The sequence below is a fragment of the Pogona vitticeps genome, chromosome 3 (genome assembly GCF_051106095.1).
Source record: "Pogona vitticeps strain Pit_001003342236 chromosome 3, PviZW2.1, whole genome shotgun sequence".
NCBI classification, from domain to species: Eukaryota; Metazoa; Chordata; class Lepidosauria; order Squamata; family Agamidae; genus Pogona; species Pogona vitticeps.
Window position 1 is genome coordinate 47912728 of NC_135785.1, and position 17207 is coordinate 47929934.

At 39.0% G+C, this 17207-nt stretch overlaps 2 protein-coding genes across 3 annotated transcripts in view; one reads left to right on the plus strand and one right to left on the minus strand.

Annotated features, from left to right (window-relative positions):
• Positions 1–10013, plus strand: part of C3H3orf70 (chromosome 3 C3orf70 homolog) — a 30604-nt gene extending 20591 nt beyond the window's left edge. The window contains exon 2 of the mRNA XM_072995836.2: positions 6464–10013. Coding sequence (XP_072851937.1) covers positions 6464–7020 — 557 coding nt within the window. The 3' untranslated portion in view covers positions 7021–10013. The remainder of the gene's footprint in view (positions 1–6463) is intronic.
• A 4350-nt stretch (positions 10014–14363) lies between these two features.
• Positions 14364–17207, minus strand: part of VPS8 (VPS8 subunit of CORVET complex) — a 113519-nt gene continuing 110675 nt past the window's right edge. For both annotated transcript variants that reach the window (XM_020787413.3, XM_020787412.3), the window contains 2 exons: positions 16468–16548; positions 14364–15928 (listed from right to left, as the gene is read on the minus strand). In XM_020787413.3, the coding sequence (XP_020643072.2) occupies positions 15776–15928; positions 16468–16548 (234 nt within the window). In that variant the 3' untranslated portion in view covers positions 14364–15775. The remainder of the gene's footprint in view (positions 15929–16467; positions 16549–17207) is intronic.

The window sequence follows — 17207 nt, forward strand, 5'->3', positions numbered from 1 at the left end:
ACTAGTGCTGTTCTGTCTTTAGTCTGGTTCAGTAACATATAAACCAGAGGCAGCCATCATGTCTTCTTATGATGAAAATTGACACAAAACAGCACTGACTTCACTATGGCAACAGATCACTAGTATCTAGGGCACTGGTGTAGATGAGTGATATTCTGAATTTTTCCCCCAGATGTTTGTGAACAAAGATTTTTTTTCCTCCTTGTTACTGAATGTTTCAGAAATACCTGTAATTAACAGACAAAGCTTCAGGCCAGAAGTGACTTCTAAGCAAGTATGAGTCCTGGTACCTTTCTTTTTAGAAAGGATGGACAGTTCTCCTTATTTCTGAAATTGGTGCTAGTTTGCCTGCTTTCATAGACATAGGGAAAACTGATAATAATGTAGTATGAATCTTTGATCTCTTGAAAATTCTAGTACCTCCATGTATTTATTGGTAGAATACAGACCTTTTGAATCAGCACAGGATGAAGCTGTGGTCTTAATTCCTTTTAACTAACCTTCAAGAGTGTTAAGTATATTGTTTGTCTAATTGTCTTGTACTAAGTAGGCTTTATCCTAGATGTTATCTGGATGGAGGACCACCTGGGAACTTCATGTAAGCCATTCTGAGCCCTTTGGAAAAGAGAACATGATCATTAAGTTGAAGTTTGGAGAAACAAACATTAATTCTGTGTTGAATATTTTGAAAAGCTGAACACTACTATATCAACCAGTTTTATTTATCTATTTACTAAAAAATATTTAAATATTGTCCTATAATCATATTCCAAGGCAGTTTACAAGATAAAAGCTGATCCTTCTTGTATTTCTTCTTTTCCTGCTGGAAGCTAGAGATCATCATGGTTATTCCAATGATATATGCAGCAGCTCTTAAACAGTAATGTTATGTTGTATCCAAACAAATCGCCAGAGTTTTTTTTTCCAGTTAACAGGTTCTTCCCTTTCTGCACTTCTCACTTTTAGTTTACCATTAAGAATCAGCTGTAACAACCTGTACTACTTGTTTGTCATTATGTGATCAAAACATGCTAGCTTTCTGCAGATTAAAGTAACAGATTTTTTAAAAAGATTAAAACACACAGATTAATAAAACATTTAAAAATTAAAGCCCAGACAGAAAAAAAAATTAAAGCAGGAAGGGATTGAAAGGACTAGAGGGGAAAAAAAAGAAAGAAATTTGCCCGTCATGGAAATTATATGGATTGCTGACTTCATGCTGGAGTAAAGTCCAACATCAGAGTGCCAGGGAATAGGACTCTGGTACAGGAGACGTGAATTCAGCTCCCCACTTGGCCATTAAGTTCATTAGGTCATCTCCAGCCAGTCCCACTTACTCTGCCAGATCTACCTCACCGTGTTGTTGTGAAAATAAAGTGAGGAGGAAGGGGGCCATTGAGTTTGTTGGAGGAAAACTTAAAATAAATAAATAAATGTAATAAATAAGTGAAAGGTGGTGGGCAGTCCACTCTGGGTTGGTATTCCATTTTCCAGTACCACAGTAACTCCCCAGGTCAGGGAAGGGACCATCTAGAGAAGAGCCTCTTAAAATCTGGGCAGATGCATATTGGGACAGACCATCCTTCAAGTGCACTGATCCCAAATGGCAAAGGACTTCTAAGGTCAAAATTAGTACTTTGAACTGAGTACATACAGTCATGTGAAAAAGAAAGTACACCCTCTTTGAATTCTATGGTTTTATGTATCAAGACATAATAAAAATCATCTGGTCTTTAGCAGGTCTGAAAATTTAAGTAAATACAACTTCAGATGGACAACAACACATGGCATATTACAGTGTCATGATTTATTTTTAAAAGTTAAAGCCAAAATGGAGAAGCCATATGTGAAAAACGAAGTACACCATATGATTCAGTAGCTTGAACCTTTAGCAGCAGTAAGTTGAAGTAATCGTTTTCTGTATGACTTTATCAGTCTCTCACATCATTGTGGAGGTGTGAAGGAGGAATATGTGTTAGTGAGCCATCCGTAGTGGTTGAAGCCATAGAAGAAGATAGAAAAAGTGAGAGAAGTGAGGAGAAGTCGGGGGTTGAAGAATTGACAGTTACAATGAAGGCAGGAGAAGTTGAACCAAAGGAAAAAGCGGGAAAGATAGAGGTTCGCTTGGTGAAAGAAGGTAAGAGCGGAGAGGGGGCGGAGCAAGAACTGACAGTATGGGAGGAGGATATAAATGAGGAGGGTGTGTGTTGGTTCAGTTCAGTTGTAGTGGAATATGAGCAAAAAAGAATTGAAGCATGAAAGCCTTTGAGAGCATAAGAACCCAGGGACTATTAAGAGATTTCCAGAATCTTAAAGTAGGGGGGTTACTGCCAGATCCAGGAGAAGAGAAGGAGAAACCGATCCAATACGTAACAAAAGAATGGACAGTGATTGTGGCACCTGCCCACAATCGCTTTTACGATTGTCCCGACGAAAGAGGCTGGATTTGTCACGCCTGCTGCGGGACTATTTGTGCCCTGAGAAGTACTCCTCCCCAGATGCCAGACTACAAGGAATGGTGCGGGAGAACTTGGGACTATGGGAAAAGTTTCAGTTCTGTGAGTTGTGGCTTGTTGCCTGAGTTAAGATTGTTTGACCTGATAAGTAATGTGCTGGATGAAGAAGGCGATAAAAGTGACAGTTCAAAGGTTATTAAAACGTCTTCTTATTTCCCATGGAAACAGAGGAGTCGCCCAGAGAGAGTAAAGAACCCAATCACAGGAGGAATTTGACCAACTCTTCTTTACAATGCTGCTTCAGTTAATTGAGGTTTGAAGCCATTTGTTTAGGCACAGCCCTCTTAAGGTCCTGCCACAGCATTCCAATTGGTTGAGGTCTGGACTGACTGGGCCACTGCAATTCTGTTACAGATTTGCTGGTGTGCTTGGAATCATTGTCCTGTTGTATGACCCAATTTCGGCCAAGCTTCAGCTGTCAGACAGATGGTCTCATATTTGGCTCTTGAATACTTTAGTATAGAGAGGAATTTATGGTTGAATCAATGACTGTGAGATACCCAGGTCCTCTGGCTGCAAAATAAGCCCAAATCATCACCCCTAAACCACCATGCATGACAGTTGGTATAAGGTGTTTTTGCCGATATGCTGTGTTTGATTTTTTGCCAAACACGGTGCTGTGCATTATGGCCAGACATCTCGACTTGGGTCTCATCTGTCCAAAGGACATTGTTCCAGAGGTTTTGTGGTTTGTCCAGATGCAACTTTGCAAACTTAAACCTAACATTTAACATGCTGATTTAGGCCTGTAGACTTTGAGATACAACTCTTGGGGGTTTGGCAGTTTCTCTGAACATCACGTGATCTGACCTTTTGGGGTAAATTTGTTTGGAGGTCCACTACTGGGAGGATTGGTAACTGTCTTGAACGTTTTCCACTTGTGAATAATCTTCCTTACTGTAGAATGATGAACTTTAAATTGTTTGGAAATGGCCTTATAACCCTTCCCAGACTGAAGGGCAGCAACAATTGCTTTTCTGCGATCATTGCTGATGTAACACTCCTTGGCATTGTAAATGTTATAGACTAGCAAACTGCTAAAACTTTGTCTTTTATATCACACTTGCTGATAATCAATTACTCAAGGGTATTTGGTTTGTAGCACCTGGCTGTTACTAAGCCTCTTCTTTCTTATGGAAGCAGTAAGGATGTACTTAGTTTTTCACACATGGCTTCTCCATTTTTTATTTTTTATTTTTAAATAAATCATGACACAGTGTAATATGTCATGTGTTGTTTATCTGAGGTTGTATTTACCTAATTTTCAGCCCTGCTAAGGACCAGATGGTTTTTATTGCTGTATTTTTCTGTCTGTAAGACGCTTTTTCCTAAAATCATTACCCTAAAAATTGAGGGACATCTTTTACATGGAAGAAAGCTGAGATAGCTGAGGAGAGAACGAAATGGCACTATACCTTGCCTCTGTAAACAGGCTTCCTTCAGCCACGAGGCTTAGTTTTTTACAGTCAGGAGACTTAGCTTACTCCAATCATGACCCTTATGGAACTGATGTCAGCTGATCCTCAACAAACCAATTGGAACACACCTCCTTGGAGGTAGAGCCTGTAGGCTCAAGATTCTACAGAGACAAATGTCCTATGTTCTGAGCCCAGGGGCTAAATCCTCAAAGTTAAGCTTTCTTAATTTTTGGGTTAGAAAATTGGGGGGGGTGTCTTATAAATGGGGGCATGTTATAAGTGGAAAATACGGTATGCCCTGATGTGTAAAACCATAGAATTCAGAAAAGGTGTACTTTTTCATATGACTGTAAATGGAGTGAGAGCCAGTGAAAAAGCAAAGCAAAGCATACTGCTTATATACCACCCCACAGCACTTAAAGCATTCTCTGGGTGGGTCACAATTTAATTATGTAGGCTACCCTTTGCAATATTGGGAATTCAATTTACTGACCTTGGAAGGATGGAAGGCAGAGTGAACATCAAGCCGGCTACCTGGGATTGAATCCAGGTCATCAGTAGAGTTTCAGCTGCATTACTGAAGTTTAATCACTGTGCCAAAATGCTCTTTCAAGTGAAGCCGAAAGCATTAGCAAGCTTAAAGTTGTCCTCTGGAAAATATCTGAAGTTTCCAGACTAAAGACAGTTCCACGATCAACAAATGATTTTATGATGAAAAGGCTGTATTACAATTAGGCCTCCAGGCTGGTTAGCAGTGAACTAACTTTCTCTAAGCAGGATCGACGTAAAATAACTTGAGCCTATTATTTCATTGTCCAGCTTCCCTACATGTATTGCTCATGTATTGTAGGTTTCAGGGGCTCATATTTCCCTATCAGCCAGAATAAGTTACACATACTAAGGTGATGGGTGGGTGAGAAGGTCTCATTCAGTAGTGATGTGAAAGCCACAACGTGATATAAGGCCTGCATAACCTGGCATATGCAAATGCTTCTGAACTGTACCAAGGTCTACAGGTTTTTAGATCATACTACACTGCATAGGAGTTTGATGCAGATCAATATGAGACAGAATGGATTTACTTTAAATCAAACTGGATTTTTTTTTACAATTTTATAAAAATAAATCGTAATTTAAATCAGTTGAATTTTAAAAAATCACTGATTTTTATCCACCTGGATTTGAGAAGAGAGATGAACTCTAAATTGTCTGGATGTGATGGGAGTGGATCCATAAGCCACTACTTTCTCCCTCTTTCTCAAACTCATTGGCATTTTCACATTTGGGTGAACTTCCATTGTGAGCAAATGATGCTTCGCCTCCCATTCTTCCTGTATCAGAAAGCACCATAAATGAACAGGCATGGAAACTATGCTAATTTATGAGGGAAAATTATTGTGAAAGTAGAGCTGCCCCCATTAAGATGCACCCCTTAACATTTTCCTTTAGATTCTGAAACCCATGTACTCTGTATGGAAAAGGGTGAAAATTGAAGCAATGCTTCAGTTACTTCATTTATTTTGTACTGTATTACTATTTGTAGTGCTTCAGCTCTGCAGATATATATAGTATAGTACAGTATATATATATGAGAGAAGGGGAGAGGGAGATGAACAAACATGGTAAAAAAGGGTTTTTTTTTCTCTGACCAAAGAACTTTGCTTTTGCTGCAGTTTGTTACCAAGGAACCTAGAGGAGTCTGAGAATGGCAGCATTCTGGTAAAATAGATCCAGTTAGTTGAAGGCAGGAACAATAAAAGGTTTGATTTCACTGGTTATGATAGTGGCATGAAAACAACCTATCAAGTGTTCCATGTTTATAAAATTTCTGCCACATAGCTACTTATGACCTGGTAGTAAAGTATATTTTAAATTATGTTCATTTTTGCTTTTGAACTGCCCTTAGAGTTCTCATTCTTTGCTGGTAAATTCTGATTTTGCACCCCCCTCCTTTCCATAGGCCGTCCCTCAGCAGTGCTTTCAGTTTCCTGTTCAGTATGACACAAGAGTCCATTTTACAGCCAATGTAATCCTATTTTCTTCTTATTTAGCTGATTCATCAGAGTGCCAGTGGCATTCACAGCTTTGGAGTCCTTTCCTTTCAAAAAATGTTCTCCATTACTGGCTGCTGTCACAATAGTGTTGTCCAATACTCGTAAAAGGGAAAATCCAACATCTTCCCAGAGGACTTTTTTTTGTAATAGGTAAAATGAAATGAATGTCTTCAGGGCTCTGGAAGAATCTTCTGATTGCTTTTCTAGATAGTTTTCTTACAGCAGATTGGGAAGAAGAATTAATAACTAAAAAGCATGTGGGAGAAGCCCTGAGGGAGCAAATCAAGGATCTCACCAGATGAGTGTTGTTTCCCACAACTGTATCTGGATACCCCAATGATGTGTTGTTGCCCTGCAGCAAGTCACATTCAGTAGTGTAATGCCTTTGAAGGCAAAAGTTATCTTCATGACCTAACTATAATTATTTTTTATACAGTACATGCTCTTCTGACTCACCTTCTTGTATCTTCCACAGGTAAATATGTTTATCAGCCTATGACTCCAGTAGAAAAGCTTCCAAGCACTGAAATACCTGTCCGGCCTCGGGGAGCCACAAACACCATACAGATATCTGTCTCACTCATGGAACACTTTTTGAAGTTTGCGCCGGTCTTCCAACCACCATTAGCCCCAGAGTCCCCACGTTTCTGCACAATCTCGGACCTCTTTATTGACAATTACCGTGTGAAGTGCATCAATGGGAAAATGTGTTATGTGCAAAGGCAGCCTCCTGCTGTACCTCATAAAATGAAGCCTCAGGAGGTCCCCACACGCAATGCCTTAATTTTGAGAGAAAATAATACACCAAAAATAGATCATTGCTCTTCCCCCTCCAGCTCTGAGGACTCCGGGATCAATGCTGTTGGGGCTCACTATATGGAGTCATGTGATGAGGACACAGAGGAAGGGGCAGAGCTAAGTTCAGAAGAAGATTATAGTCCAGACAGTAGCTGGGAACCGGACGAGTGTCCCCTCTTATCACCCTCACAATGTGAACTAGAAGTGATTGAGACCATAGAAACCACAGTGTGAAATCCTAAGCTGGAAGTTAGCTAGGCATACTTAAAACAATACTGGTTTTCTAACATTTATACTGGCTTTTCTGACAGATCTTTTTTCCAGTGCACTTGATATCCCACAAGGAATGCAGTAACAGTATTTAGCCATCTGTGAATTACTTTATACTAATTGTACCACGAAGAGTCGGACATGACTGAATGACTAAACGAACGAACGAATTGTACCAATAGATTTCTTGTATAGCTCAAAAGATGTCACCAGACGGACATCTTTATTTACAGATTACCCTTGATATCGTTAAGGGGCAGATAATTTCCATAGATGCAATCAACTTGTAAGATATTCCTACTAATCCTACATTTAAAACATTGGTTTTAGATTACTGTTATGAAGCAAATTCTTTCATGCTCTTAGAAAACACCAACAGTAAGTGAGCCATATGCTTGATGAGCAGAGCTGAATCCACAAACAAGCCTTCTTTATTCAATTTTATTATGTCATATAGGAAGAGGTTATACCTCCCACCAGACGCTCTCCTGTCAGTGCACCCCTTTCCAAATAATCTGCAGACACCATTCTTTGGCAGCTGCAGAGTCACTCGGTGGGGATTCCCTGCATAAGCACAATATTCTCTTAACAGTTGGAACCCTGTCTCCAGAAAAGTGAGTGACCAAGTGGCTTAAACAAAAATCCTCTGGAGGGTGTGTTTTTATACTGCCATCTGGCCAGATTCCATTGGTCACTTCTTCAGTCTGAGCAAACACTGCTTAATTAATTCACACATTGAATCTGAAGGCAAAGTGGATTTAGATGTGAAGGCATTGTGTATATAGAAGGAGCTGCCAGGGTGAAGTGGACTCATCAGATTGTCACATATAGGGTATATTCACACAACTACACTTTGAGTTTATTTTTTCGAGCCAGCCACATGTTTGAGTTTGAATTATCTCATAGCAAAACAGATTAAGGCCTTACATTCTGCTTGTAATGGACAGCTGTCATGTGCCAATGATGTGCTGTTGCGGGGTAGGGGGAACAGTGCAAATCAGCAGCATGTTAACAGCTTCTGTGACAAACAGATTCACACAATCTTTTCTGGTGTGTTTGGTGTCCAATCCATGCACACTGAAACTGAAAAGCATGTCAAATAGTGTTGTATGAATTGGTAATAATGTGACAACATTACAAAATAGCTTGGTATTGAAATGGGGAAAAAGGCTATGCTAATTCATTCCTACTTATTATTCCATGAATTTCTGCTTATTCTCATTTGGTTCTGGATGCAATTTCAGTATGGGAGCCAAATTATTATCTACTTAAATGGGCCATTGCCATGACTATTAGGGATGAATGGTGCTAGATAAAAGAGAACCGCTACTGTAGTTTTAGCTGTTGGAACATTTGGATTTAATCAAAGACAACTTGAAAAAGAGGTAACTAATCGGTCTAGCTGTCTTGCTCATGTCCCCTGAACCTTCCTTAATAATTGTGTCTCATTAACAGATCTAGAACAGATGAAAAGTATACAGTGGTCAGACAGGTCTTTAAATCTCTGCTGTATTTGTACGTCAGCGTTAGTTGTGCACTACATGATTATGCTACCCTCTAGAGAGGAATGTCCTGCTAATCAATTCAGACATGGTATTCCTTTGAGCTGTAAGGATACGTGATTGTTTTGCTGTTAGGGGTTACTATAGTCAGAAAATTCCAGTACTTCAGCAGTCCTTTGCCAGCAGATTTGACAAGACACTTCCAAACCATGTGCTACGACCATAAGGTTTTTTTCCTAATCTTTTTTGCTGCAGCTCCATATGGTAAATTGTTTTTAATTTAACAATTTTTTTTCTGTAACAGTAGGGCTGCTATGAATATGGCCCTATTTTGTAACACTTTGGTTAATTCAGTTTCTGTAAGTCTTGGTGAGAATGACAACATATAAATATGTACAGTTGTAGCTCTCAGTACTTGATTATCTTATGCTGTGTTGTTGAATGCAACTCTTTGAACACTATTCTGACACATTACTAATTTTTATACATACACTCTGACACCTTTTAGAAAGCATTTAGATTATAACGTGTGTTATGACTTACTATATAAACTGATATTGTATTTAAAATATAAAAATAATACCCTAAGGGAAAAATGAAATATTTATTCAAATAAGTTATATTAAAATGCATTTCTTGACAATTCTTGACAAAAGGTTAAGGAGCTCAGTTCTGGGCATCACAATAGGTAAATCCTTTCTTAGCATTTCTGAAGATTTGGGGCATTCTGCTATTCTTGACAGAGAAACACTAATTCATTACAGAATTTCATTAGAGCTGTTATTATTTGAGGATTATTAAAGGCTCCCCACCCCCTACGCTGGATTGTTAAGCATTCTTATGACTCTTGTAGCAGGAAATCCATGCATAAAATAACACAATATTACTCTTAAACTGAGAGCTTAACATATATAATAACTGACTGTATTAGTTTGCAGTTGGGTTTTGTACACATGAAAGTCAGGTTTTCTGACTCTAGTAATGGTAGAGGGGACTGCAGAAAAAGGGCAAGTTACATTTGGGGGAAGGGACAGGGCAGCTTCTGAGGGAACACTTAAGGTAGTTTCTTTCACTATACTGAGGAATCGTGACTCTCTCTCAGCTCAGCAGGCTAGCAGCCATAGTCTAACCAGGGCTAAGATTAGACAGATATATTCTGAACTGAGGAATGAGCTGGGAACAAGTTAGTACAGAGTTATATGAGAGCTAATCTTTTCAAACTCTTAATTAGCAATAGTTGCATACAATATTAATCTCTTAAACTTGTTTGGAAGTCTTAAGCACAATGGACAATGTCCTGTAGTGCCTGCCTGGCTTGCTTGGGTGTAAGCCATGGTAGGGTTTGGTTAGATGATTTAGCACATAATGCTGTGTCTCCGTGTACTCTCAAGGGTACCGATTTGTTCCATGTATACTTTCCACAAAACAATAAATGTGAAGACTGCTTTTGCACAAGCATGGAGTAAAGCAGATTTCTTTTCCATGATTCTGTGCCACTACAAAATGTTCACGTCTGAGGAACTGTGTGATTTTATGTTCTCCTTCAGTGGTGGCTGTGCTTTAAACATGAAACTTGAAGTGCCGCTGAGCTGGATGTAACAGCTCTCAACATGAGAACTAAGGATCACATTTCACTGCCATTATCATCTTGTTTCACTAACACCCTGTCCCCAATTCAAATGTTTATTTATTTATTTGTCATATTTATAGGCCACCATTCTCCAGATAAGGGAACTCAAGGTGGCTCACAGTGTTAAAAAGAATGGAACTACAAACACAATAAGTTGCACATTTAAAAAAAAATTAAACTATAAAACTGATTACAATATTTTGAATGATTTATATCCTATAGCCATCTTTCTAGGTCAGTCTTGTTACTGTATTTCCCATAGAAAATGGTACACGTATAAAAACATATTTAAAATATTTGAAAGGGTCAGCCATAATGCTTTATAGGCAACTCACTGCAACTCTTATGCCGAAAGCGCTGGAATGTCTTTACTTTTCTCTAATATCAACATTTAGGATTACAATTTTTTTCTTATAATTTTTTGTTATTAGTCTAGTCTGAAATATATTCACCTACATACACTCCTCTCTCACTATACAATTGCTTTCTATTGCCTCTGCAAATTTAGCACCGAAGAACTTCTTCAGCAACCTAACAGCTTTTGTTGGCATCATGGTTTAGAGTCAGTTGATCAGCCTTTGTCACCAGAGATCATTATTTTTTGCAGTCAAATATTTGAGAATAAAGCCTCTTCCTTTTAAGCTTCTAGGTATTTCGCCTACTTGAGAATGTAGTTTTATTTCTGTTTAAGGAATGTACTGTATGACTTACTCAATTTCTCACTCTTTTGCAGTAGATTAACAGCTACTTATCTTGAGTTTGAAAACATTTGGCAGGAGTTCTATTTAACAAAGCATTAGTGAAATAAAATGGACAAGGTTCAACCATCTTAAAGGGGCAGTTTTAAAAATATGATACCACCCATTACTTGCATCTGCTAAGGCCCAGAGATTCCTTGATTTCATGTTTTGGATTCTTGTAATGAATGAGTCTGAAGATTCACCTTAGATGACATTTTACATGTAGAGTGTGCACTTCAGCACAGAGCTATGGCTCTTCTCCACAGATGTAAGTATTCCTAATTTACTGAACTTGCCCTTGTCCTTCACACAGTTTATGTAACAGATTATACCCAACAGTGTACCTTTGTGAATGACTAACACAAATCAATAATAGCTCTTACGACTAGAAGATGAGATGCATCACAGGGAACTTACACTTTCCACTGGGGATGGCCACCTTTGGCAGGTCCAGAGGCCATTTGTTTGGCCCCCAGGATTGTATTGGGGCTGCATAGTCAAAGCAGCTTGTTCTAAACAATCAAGACACCTTGGCGGTTAAGCTGAAAGGCTCTTTTTTCATGGCTCCCTTGATAACATGGTGTGTGTGTGTTTCTGTTAGCAGGACCTAGCGCTTTATATAAAAAACTATTTACAGTGGGGTCTTGACTTGAGAACTTAATCCGTATTGGAAGGCGGTTCTCAAGTAAAAAAGTCTGTAAGTCAAGTCTCCATTGACCTACAGTGCATTGAAAACCAATTAATCCCGTAACAGGCCATTTTTGTTCCATTTTGGTTTTTTTCTGGTCTGTAAGTCAAATCTCAGTCTGCAAGTCAAACCTATAAATTTTGCGGCCAGAGAAGTCTGTAACTCAAAAAGTCTGTAAGTCAAGCCGTCTGTAAGTCAAGGGTCCACTGTATATCCTTAAATACAGATTATTCTCACATACAAAGGAGTTTTCTGTTCCCTGTTTCTCTTCTCCTTATGTATTTTATATTACATTGATTCTCTTTCTCAACACCCCCCCCCCGGCCCTTCCTCCCCTTCTGCTGGTGAACACTGTTCCACTGGCCTTGTGTGTGTCTCAAAAGGTTACAGTTTAATCTGAGAAGAATGAAGCAGACTAGACAAAGGTGTACTGAAAATAATCTTGCCCAAAGTCTCTCCTAAAAAAGACAATATTCTATCCATCTATATCCCACCTTGTGCTTTCCAGACTAAGACTTGGATTATTTCCCAGTAACCGGATTGTGAGGTTTAGGTGTCATGAAATGTGGATTTTCAAAAGCCTTGTCTTCTCCATGGGAAAAAAATAACAAAAGAAAAAACAGCCCCCTCTCCCAAAAACCAAGAAAAGAAAGCAAGGAAATTATGGGAAACAGAATCAAACCACTCCCCCAACCAAAACTATTAAAATATAGGGAGATTTCTCTTCCCCTACCATTTGGTGTCTTCTTTTCTTTGAGTCTAGTGGGTAACAGCATACAGACCGGACTCAGGCAGCAGAAATAATCTAAGAAAGGGGAAGGGATGACCAAGAAGGAGGAAATCCTCAAATCTGAACAGGTTGGTTGCCTAACAGCAGCAGCAGAAATAATCCAAAGAAATGGGGGCAGGGACCAAAAATGATGGGGAAAAATGTCAAAAAAAAAAAAAAAAGGAAAGGAAAGGAAAAGATCCAAGATGGAGGAAAACAGCACATACCCAAAATAAATATCTGAAGCAAAGAATTTCTCACTGGACTCCAGGAAATCCAAGTTCCCTTTTCAAACAGCAGCCCTTGTGAGACTGATGAAAAATTTCTTGGGTCATTTAACAGACAAAGGGTTAATGAAAAGTTACACAAAAGAGATAAGCATGAAGAAACAAAACCTTTCCTGCTTTCAAAAGGAACTGTAATTCAGTCTAAGTATTTTTAATTGGAGACGGAAGAGTAAAGAGGTCCCCAAATCTAATGTCTGCATCTGAAGAAGCAGTGGGTTCTTTACCAATAAAATGGCTGCTAGAAATAATGTTGCCACTGGAACCATTTTCTCTAGGTTCTTGGGTTCTGGCCATAATTTGAAGGACCATTTGTCATCCTGGGGTTACCAAGGGACTTCCTGGTGTTATTAAGTCCCCAAATAATGCTGTAGAAACTGGCTTTTAAATGGTTAGTTGGGCAAGACTCTTAATCACTCTATAATCCTTTACTCATCTGCTTGGGAGAAACAAAACAAATGGGTCTTATTTATGAAATAGCTATGCGTAGAACTGCACTGTAAGAACACACAAAACTACCAAGTGTGAACATTTTTTGTACTAACAGTCTTTCCTTGAGGAAAGCACAGCTTCTAAACTAGAATATGACTTCCTTTACTTTAAAATCAATGGTCACGTAAGTATAAGCAATCTTGTTTGATTATATCTGTCATGGACAAATCTAGGAAGAATCAGCTCATAGTGCTACTAACGTAAGAGTAGCAAAAGCATCTATGATTTGGGCACAAAAAGAGTGACATATTCATAGCATGATTATGACCACTTCCTCATAGAAGTTGCAATCAAGGAAAATATTAAACATTTATTTAAGTAGGTGATAAGTAAAGAGGATTAGACTGGAAAATTAGTATCTAAGGCCCCAATCAACAATAATCCCACATCAAGCAATGTTATAAGTGAACACATGTGATGTCCTCCATTTTACACCTGCTAAATATAGGTCTCTGCCTTATGCAGATGTGTGCAGGAGAGCTATCAGTGCATATTAGACTTATTCAAGCATGCATGAATTGTGTGATGCATGAGAGAACAGCCCTGTCCCTGTCCCTTCTTGTTTTAATCATGGAAATGCAACAGCCTGAGGAAGAGGAGGTTGCTCTGTGTCTGTAGCCTTGTCACAGGAATTGAAATTCAGATTTTTGGTGGTTTGGCTCTCATGAAAATTCTGCCTGGATAGAACATCCTCCACCTCTTCAGGCTACTGAGTTCCCATGGTTAAAGAAACAGCTGGACAGGTATGGGGCTAATGTGCTCCTCTCGTTGCTGGCTAGCTTCACACACTTTAAGCACATCTTAGCAGGACTTAAACTGTTTCAGTATCATTGTGACTACACTGAACAAATGGCTTCCTTAATGCAACCATTTCAGTAGACAATCCAGTAGGTAGATCCAAATATGTATTCTTATATCAAAATGTAATAGTAAAAAGACTTCAAGAAATATAAAAGGGATTATTTAAAAAGATAAATACTGAGAACCCTAGAAAAACTGCTGTAATTTTCTTAACCCATTGCTTTGTGTTACGTTATGTTAATAAAATTGTGAGTCACTGCAGCCATACGAACAGCCATTGTTTTCCTGCTGTCAAATAAAAACCTGGTTCCTGTGATGCTGGGATGAAAATTCATTCTGATTGTACATAGTAGAGAAAGTAGCGGAAGGCAGGGGCCAATAACACAAGATGTCTATCAAGGTTACTCTTGGAAATGTTTGTCCCTTTAATTAGTTAACTGCTTTTTTACAAGAAACGTTGAAGCACAATATTAAATGGGAAAAGATGACAAAATGGAACATACATTTTCATCAGCTGCTGACACTGTACTCTGAAGCAGATCAACAGGCTTTCACTAACCTTTTATCTGCACTTGCTACGTATAATGACAGATGTCATGAAAACAGGAAATCCCTTGAACAGGTAAGGGGAAATAACTGCCACATCTTGGAGATGTAAGCTCATTAAACAGGATGCTGACAGGCAGCTTGTGCTTTACTACAGAAAAATAGGAGACATTTGCCATTAGTCCCATTAAAACCTACTCCTGTGGCAAGCTGTTAATTTTCCACTAAGAGGAGGAATGGGCGGGGGGGGGGGAAGCATTGACAACCATCTGAATTCTTTCCTTTAATTCAGTACTGAGTTCATTACAGATAAACGGGATGAGGATGAGGGCAGGATGCAATCAAAGAGAATGTCCTTTCCAGGCAGCTCAGCAACTCAGCAGCAGCCATCATAAATGATGAATGTCCTGTTTTCTTCTGTTACAGTAGAAACAGTTTGATCACTGTGGAAATCCTGGCACACAGCTAGTGCAGGCCTCAGAACAGAGACACAACCTGGCACTAAGTATTTGCCATGGTCAAGTTGGCCAAATGGTATACTGTACTGCAATGTGCTTTGTTGGCAGAATTTCTGATTTACTATACTAGTTAGTGATTTAAAAAAATAGTATTTGCCACAGCAAACCTTGAGCCATTGCTAGTGAAGGCTAACAATAGACATTTATTAGGATGGATGAAATCAAAAGAGGACAAAGTAGTTTCACAAGTGTTTTGCAAATGTTGTGTCCTTGACAGTTCCATCTCATTTAGGTTACAGTTGAACACCCTACTTACTTAATGCTTATAGGGTTCTATGAGTTGTTCTTAATTCAAATGAGTCAGTGAAACCCTAGAAATGTCAATATTGGATGAGTGACATTTCTCATATTCTTTTGGTTCTCTTGTCTAAGGAAACAGGTTTCAATTATTTAAATAAGCTCTGGATGCAGACTCTTTATCCCTGGGGCTTAAAAAAAGAAAATACAGCTGCTGCAAGTATTGTTGTGTTCAGCTCCAGCAAGAAAAAAACATTTGGCAAAGTTTATAGCTTTCATCAAAGGCTATTGACAGGACCCCCATAGATGTTTTAAAAATGTTTCTGCTTTGTTAAATAAATCACATAAGAGTGATTTCTTCTTTTTCTTATCAAGACTGTGCACTATGGCAATCTCCTGTTTACGTCAGGTAAAGTGAAATCCTCTGAGGTGGTTCCACCATCAGGGTATATAATACCATAGTAACATAAAATATTTTTCAGAGGCCTTTGTAGTGTTCCGGTAAACCATGATTAGTCTTCTGGAAGAGGAGGAGGAGGAGTGAGGTGAAGCTGGAAAGTCTCATTTTGAAAGACACTATTCAGAGCAGAATCACCCTGGGAGACATGGAGAACCCCATGTTTCTCACCACCATGATCTCGAGAGAGTTCCGTCAGAAGAGCCAACTATAACAAAAGAAAAATACCACTTGAGACATTACAATAAATTAAAGTCATGTGGGACGATTATGTGATGTGCACAGTATAGTACTGACTTTCTGAACAAATGAAATTATTAAACTTTTAAGAAAAAAAAGTTGCAAACCAGAAATGATGTCCCCATGTCATAAACTCATCACTTTGCAGTAAGTGATACTATTGAGTTAAACAGAAAAAACACCTTTTCAGAAGCCAGATGCGGAAGAAAAGTGTAACTGGAAGGAGTGAAGGCAATTTTCCAGAAGTTCTTCTCCCATAATATTATATGGACACAGGGGGCATTAGGGAATCACTGTCTTGAAAATAGAGGCAAGCATTTTAAAGAATTAGAACATACATCTATACTTCCAGGAGGCTTGGACTCCGGTAGACAGTGATTAGTAGAGTCACTCTGCTCCCACAGAAAAGACTCCTTTCCCCCACTGTTAATCCAATCAAAATGACAACTACCATGTTAAAAGAACACACACCAAAACTGTTTCCCAAGTAAAACAAAAATATATTACCCTGGAGGTTCCTCGGTACAGACGGCAAAGCTGGTCAAAAGCTTGAGTTTGCTGGGGATCCAACAGGGATTCTGAGCTGGTCTAAGGAAAAACATGACGATGTTATTACCAATGCAAATCATGCACACCAATCACACATCTATACTGTTCGATTAGACCTGAAAGGTAGTGGAATTCTATAATACTAGAGTAAATATATTATGATGTTGTTCAAGCTGGACAAAGGTTCCACTCAGGGTAGATACTTAACAAAAGTCACCCTGGTTTGTATTCAGATTGAAATGACAACACTAAATCTCCATTTAGCCTAAAGCTGGAAAAAGCAGCAAGTTTCAATAGAAAAGAGGCCGGGACCCTGTTGGGCACCAGGACAGTAAAATGCTTTGCCTGTACAGCACCATGCTTGGGTAAGCAGTGTTGCTGCATATGCAGAGAGCCCGTGTTTCAAACTGCCAGGCTGCATAGTGAATATATTTGCATACCAGCAATTAAAAAGTCAACCTACTGCAAAAGCAATCCACTCTGTTTGATTCCACCAGAATCCCAGAGGGATTGGGGGTTTGTTTGGGCTTTTTTTTTTTTTTTTTGGATTCCAAAAAATCTAAATGTTTGTGGCACCACCACCACTGCTGCCTCCTGAGGCTCCCTGCTGCTGCTGCCATCATCATCTCCCTCTCCAATCAGGTGTGTCTGCTTGGCTGGGGTGCGGGGCAGCAGGGAGAATGGAAAGAGAATTGGAG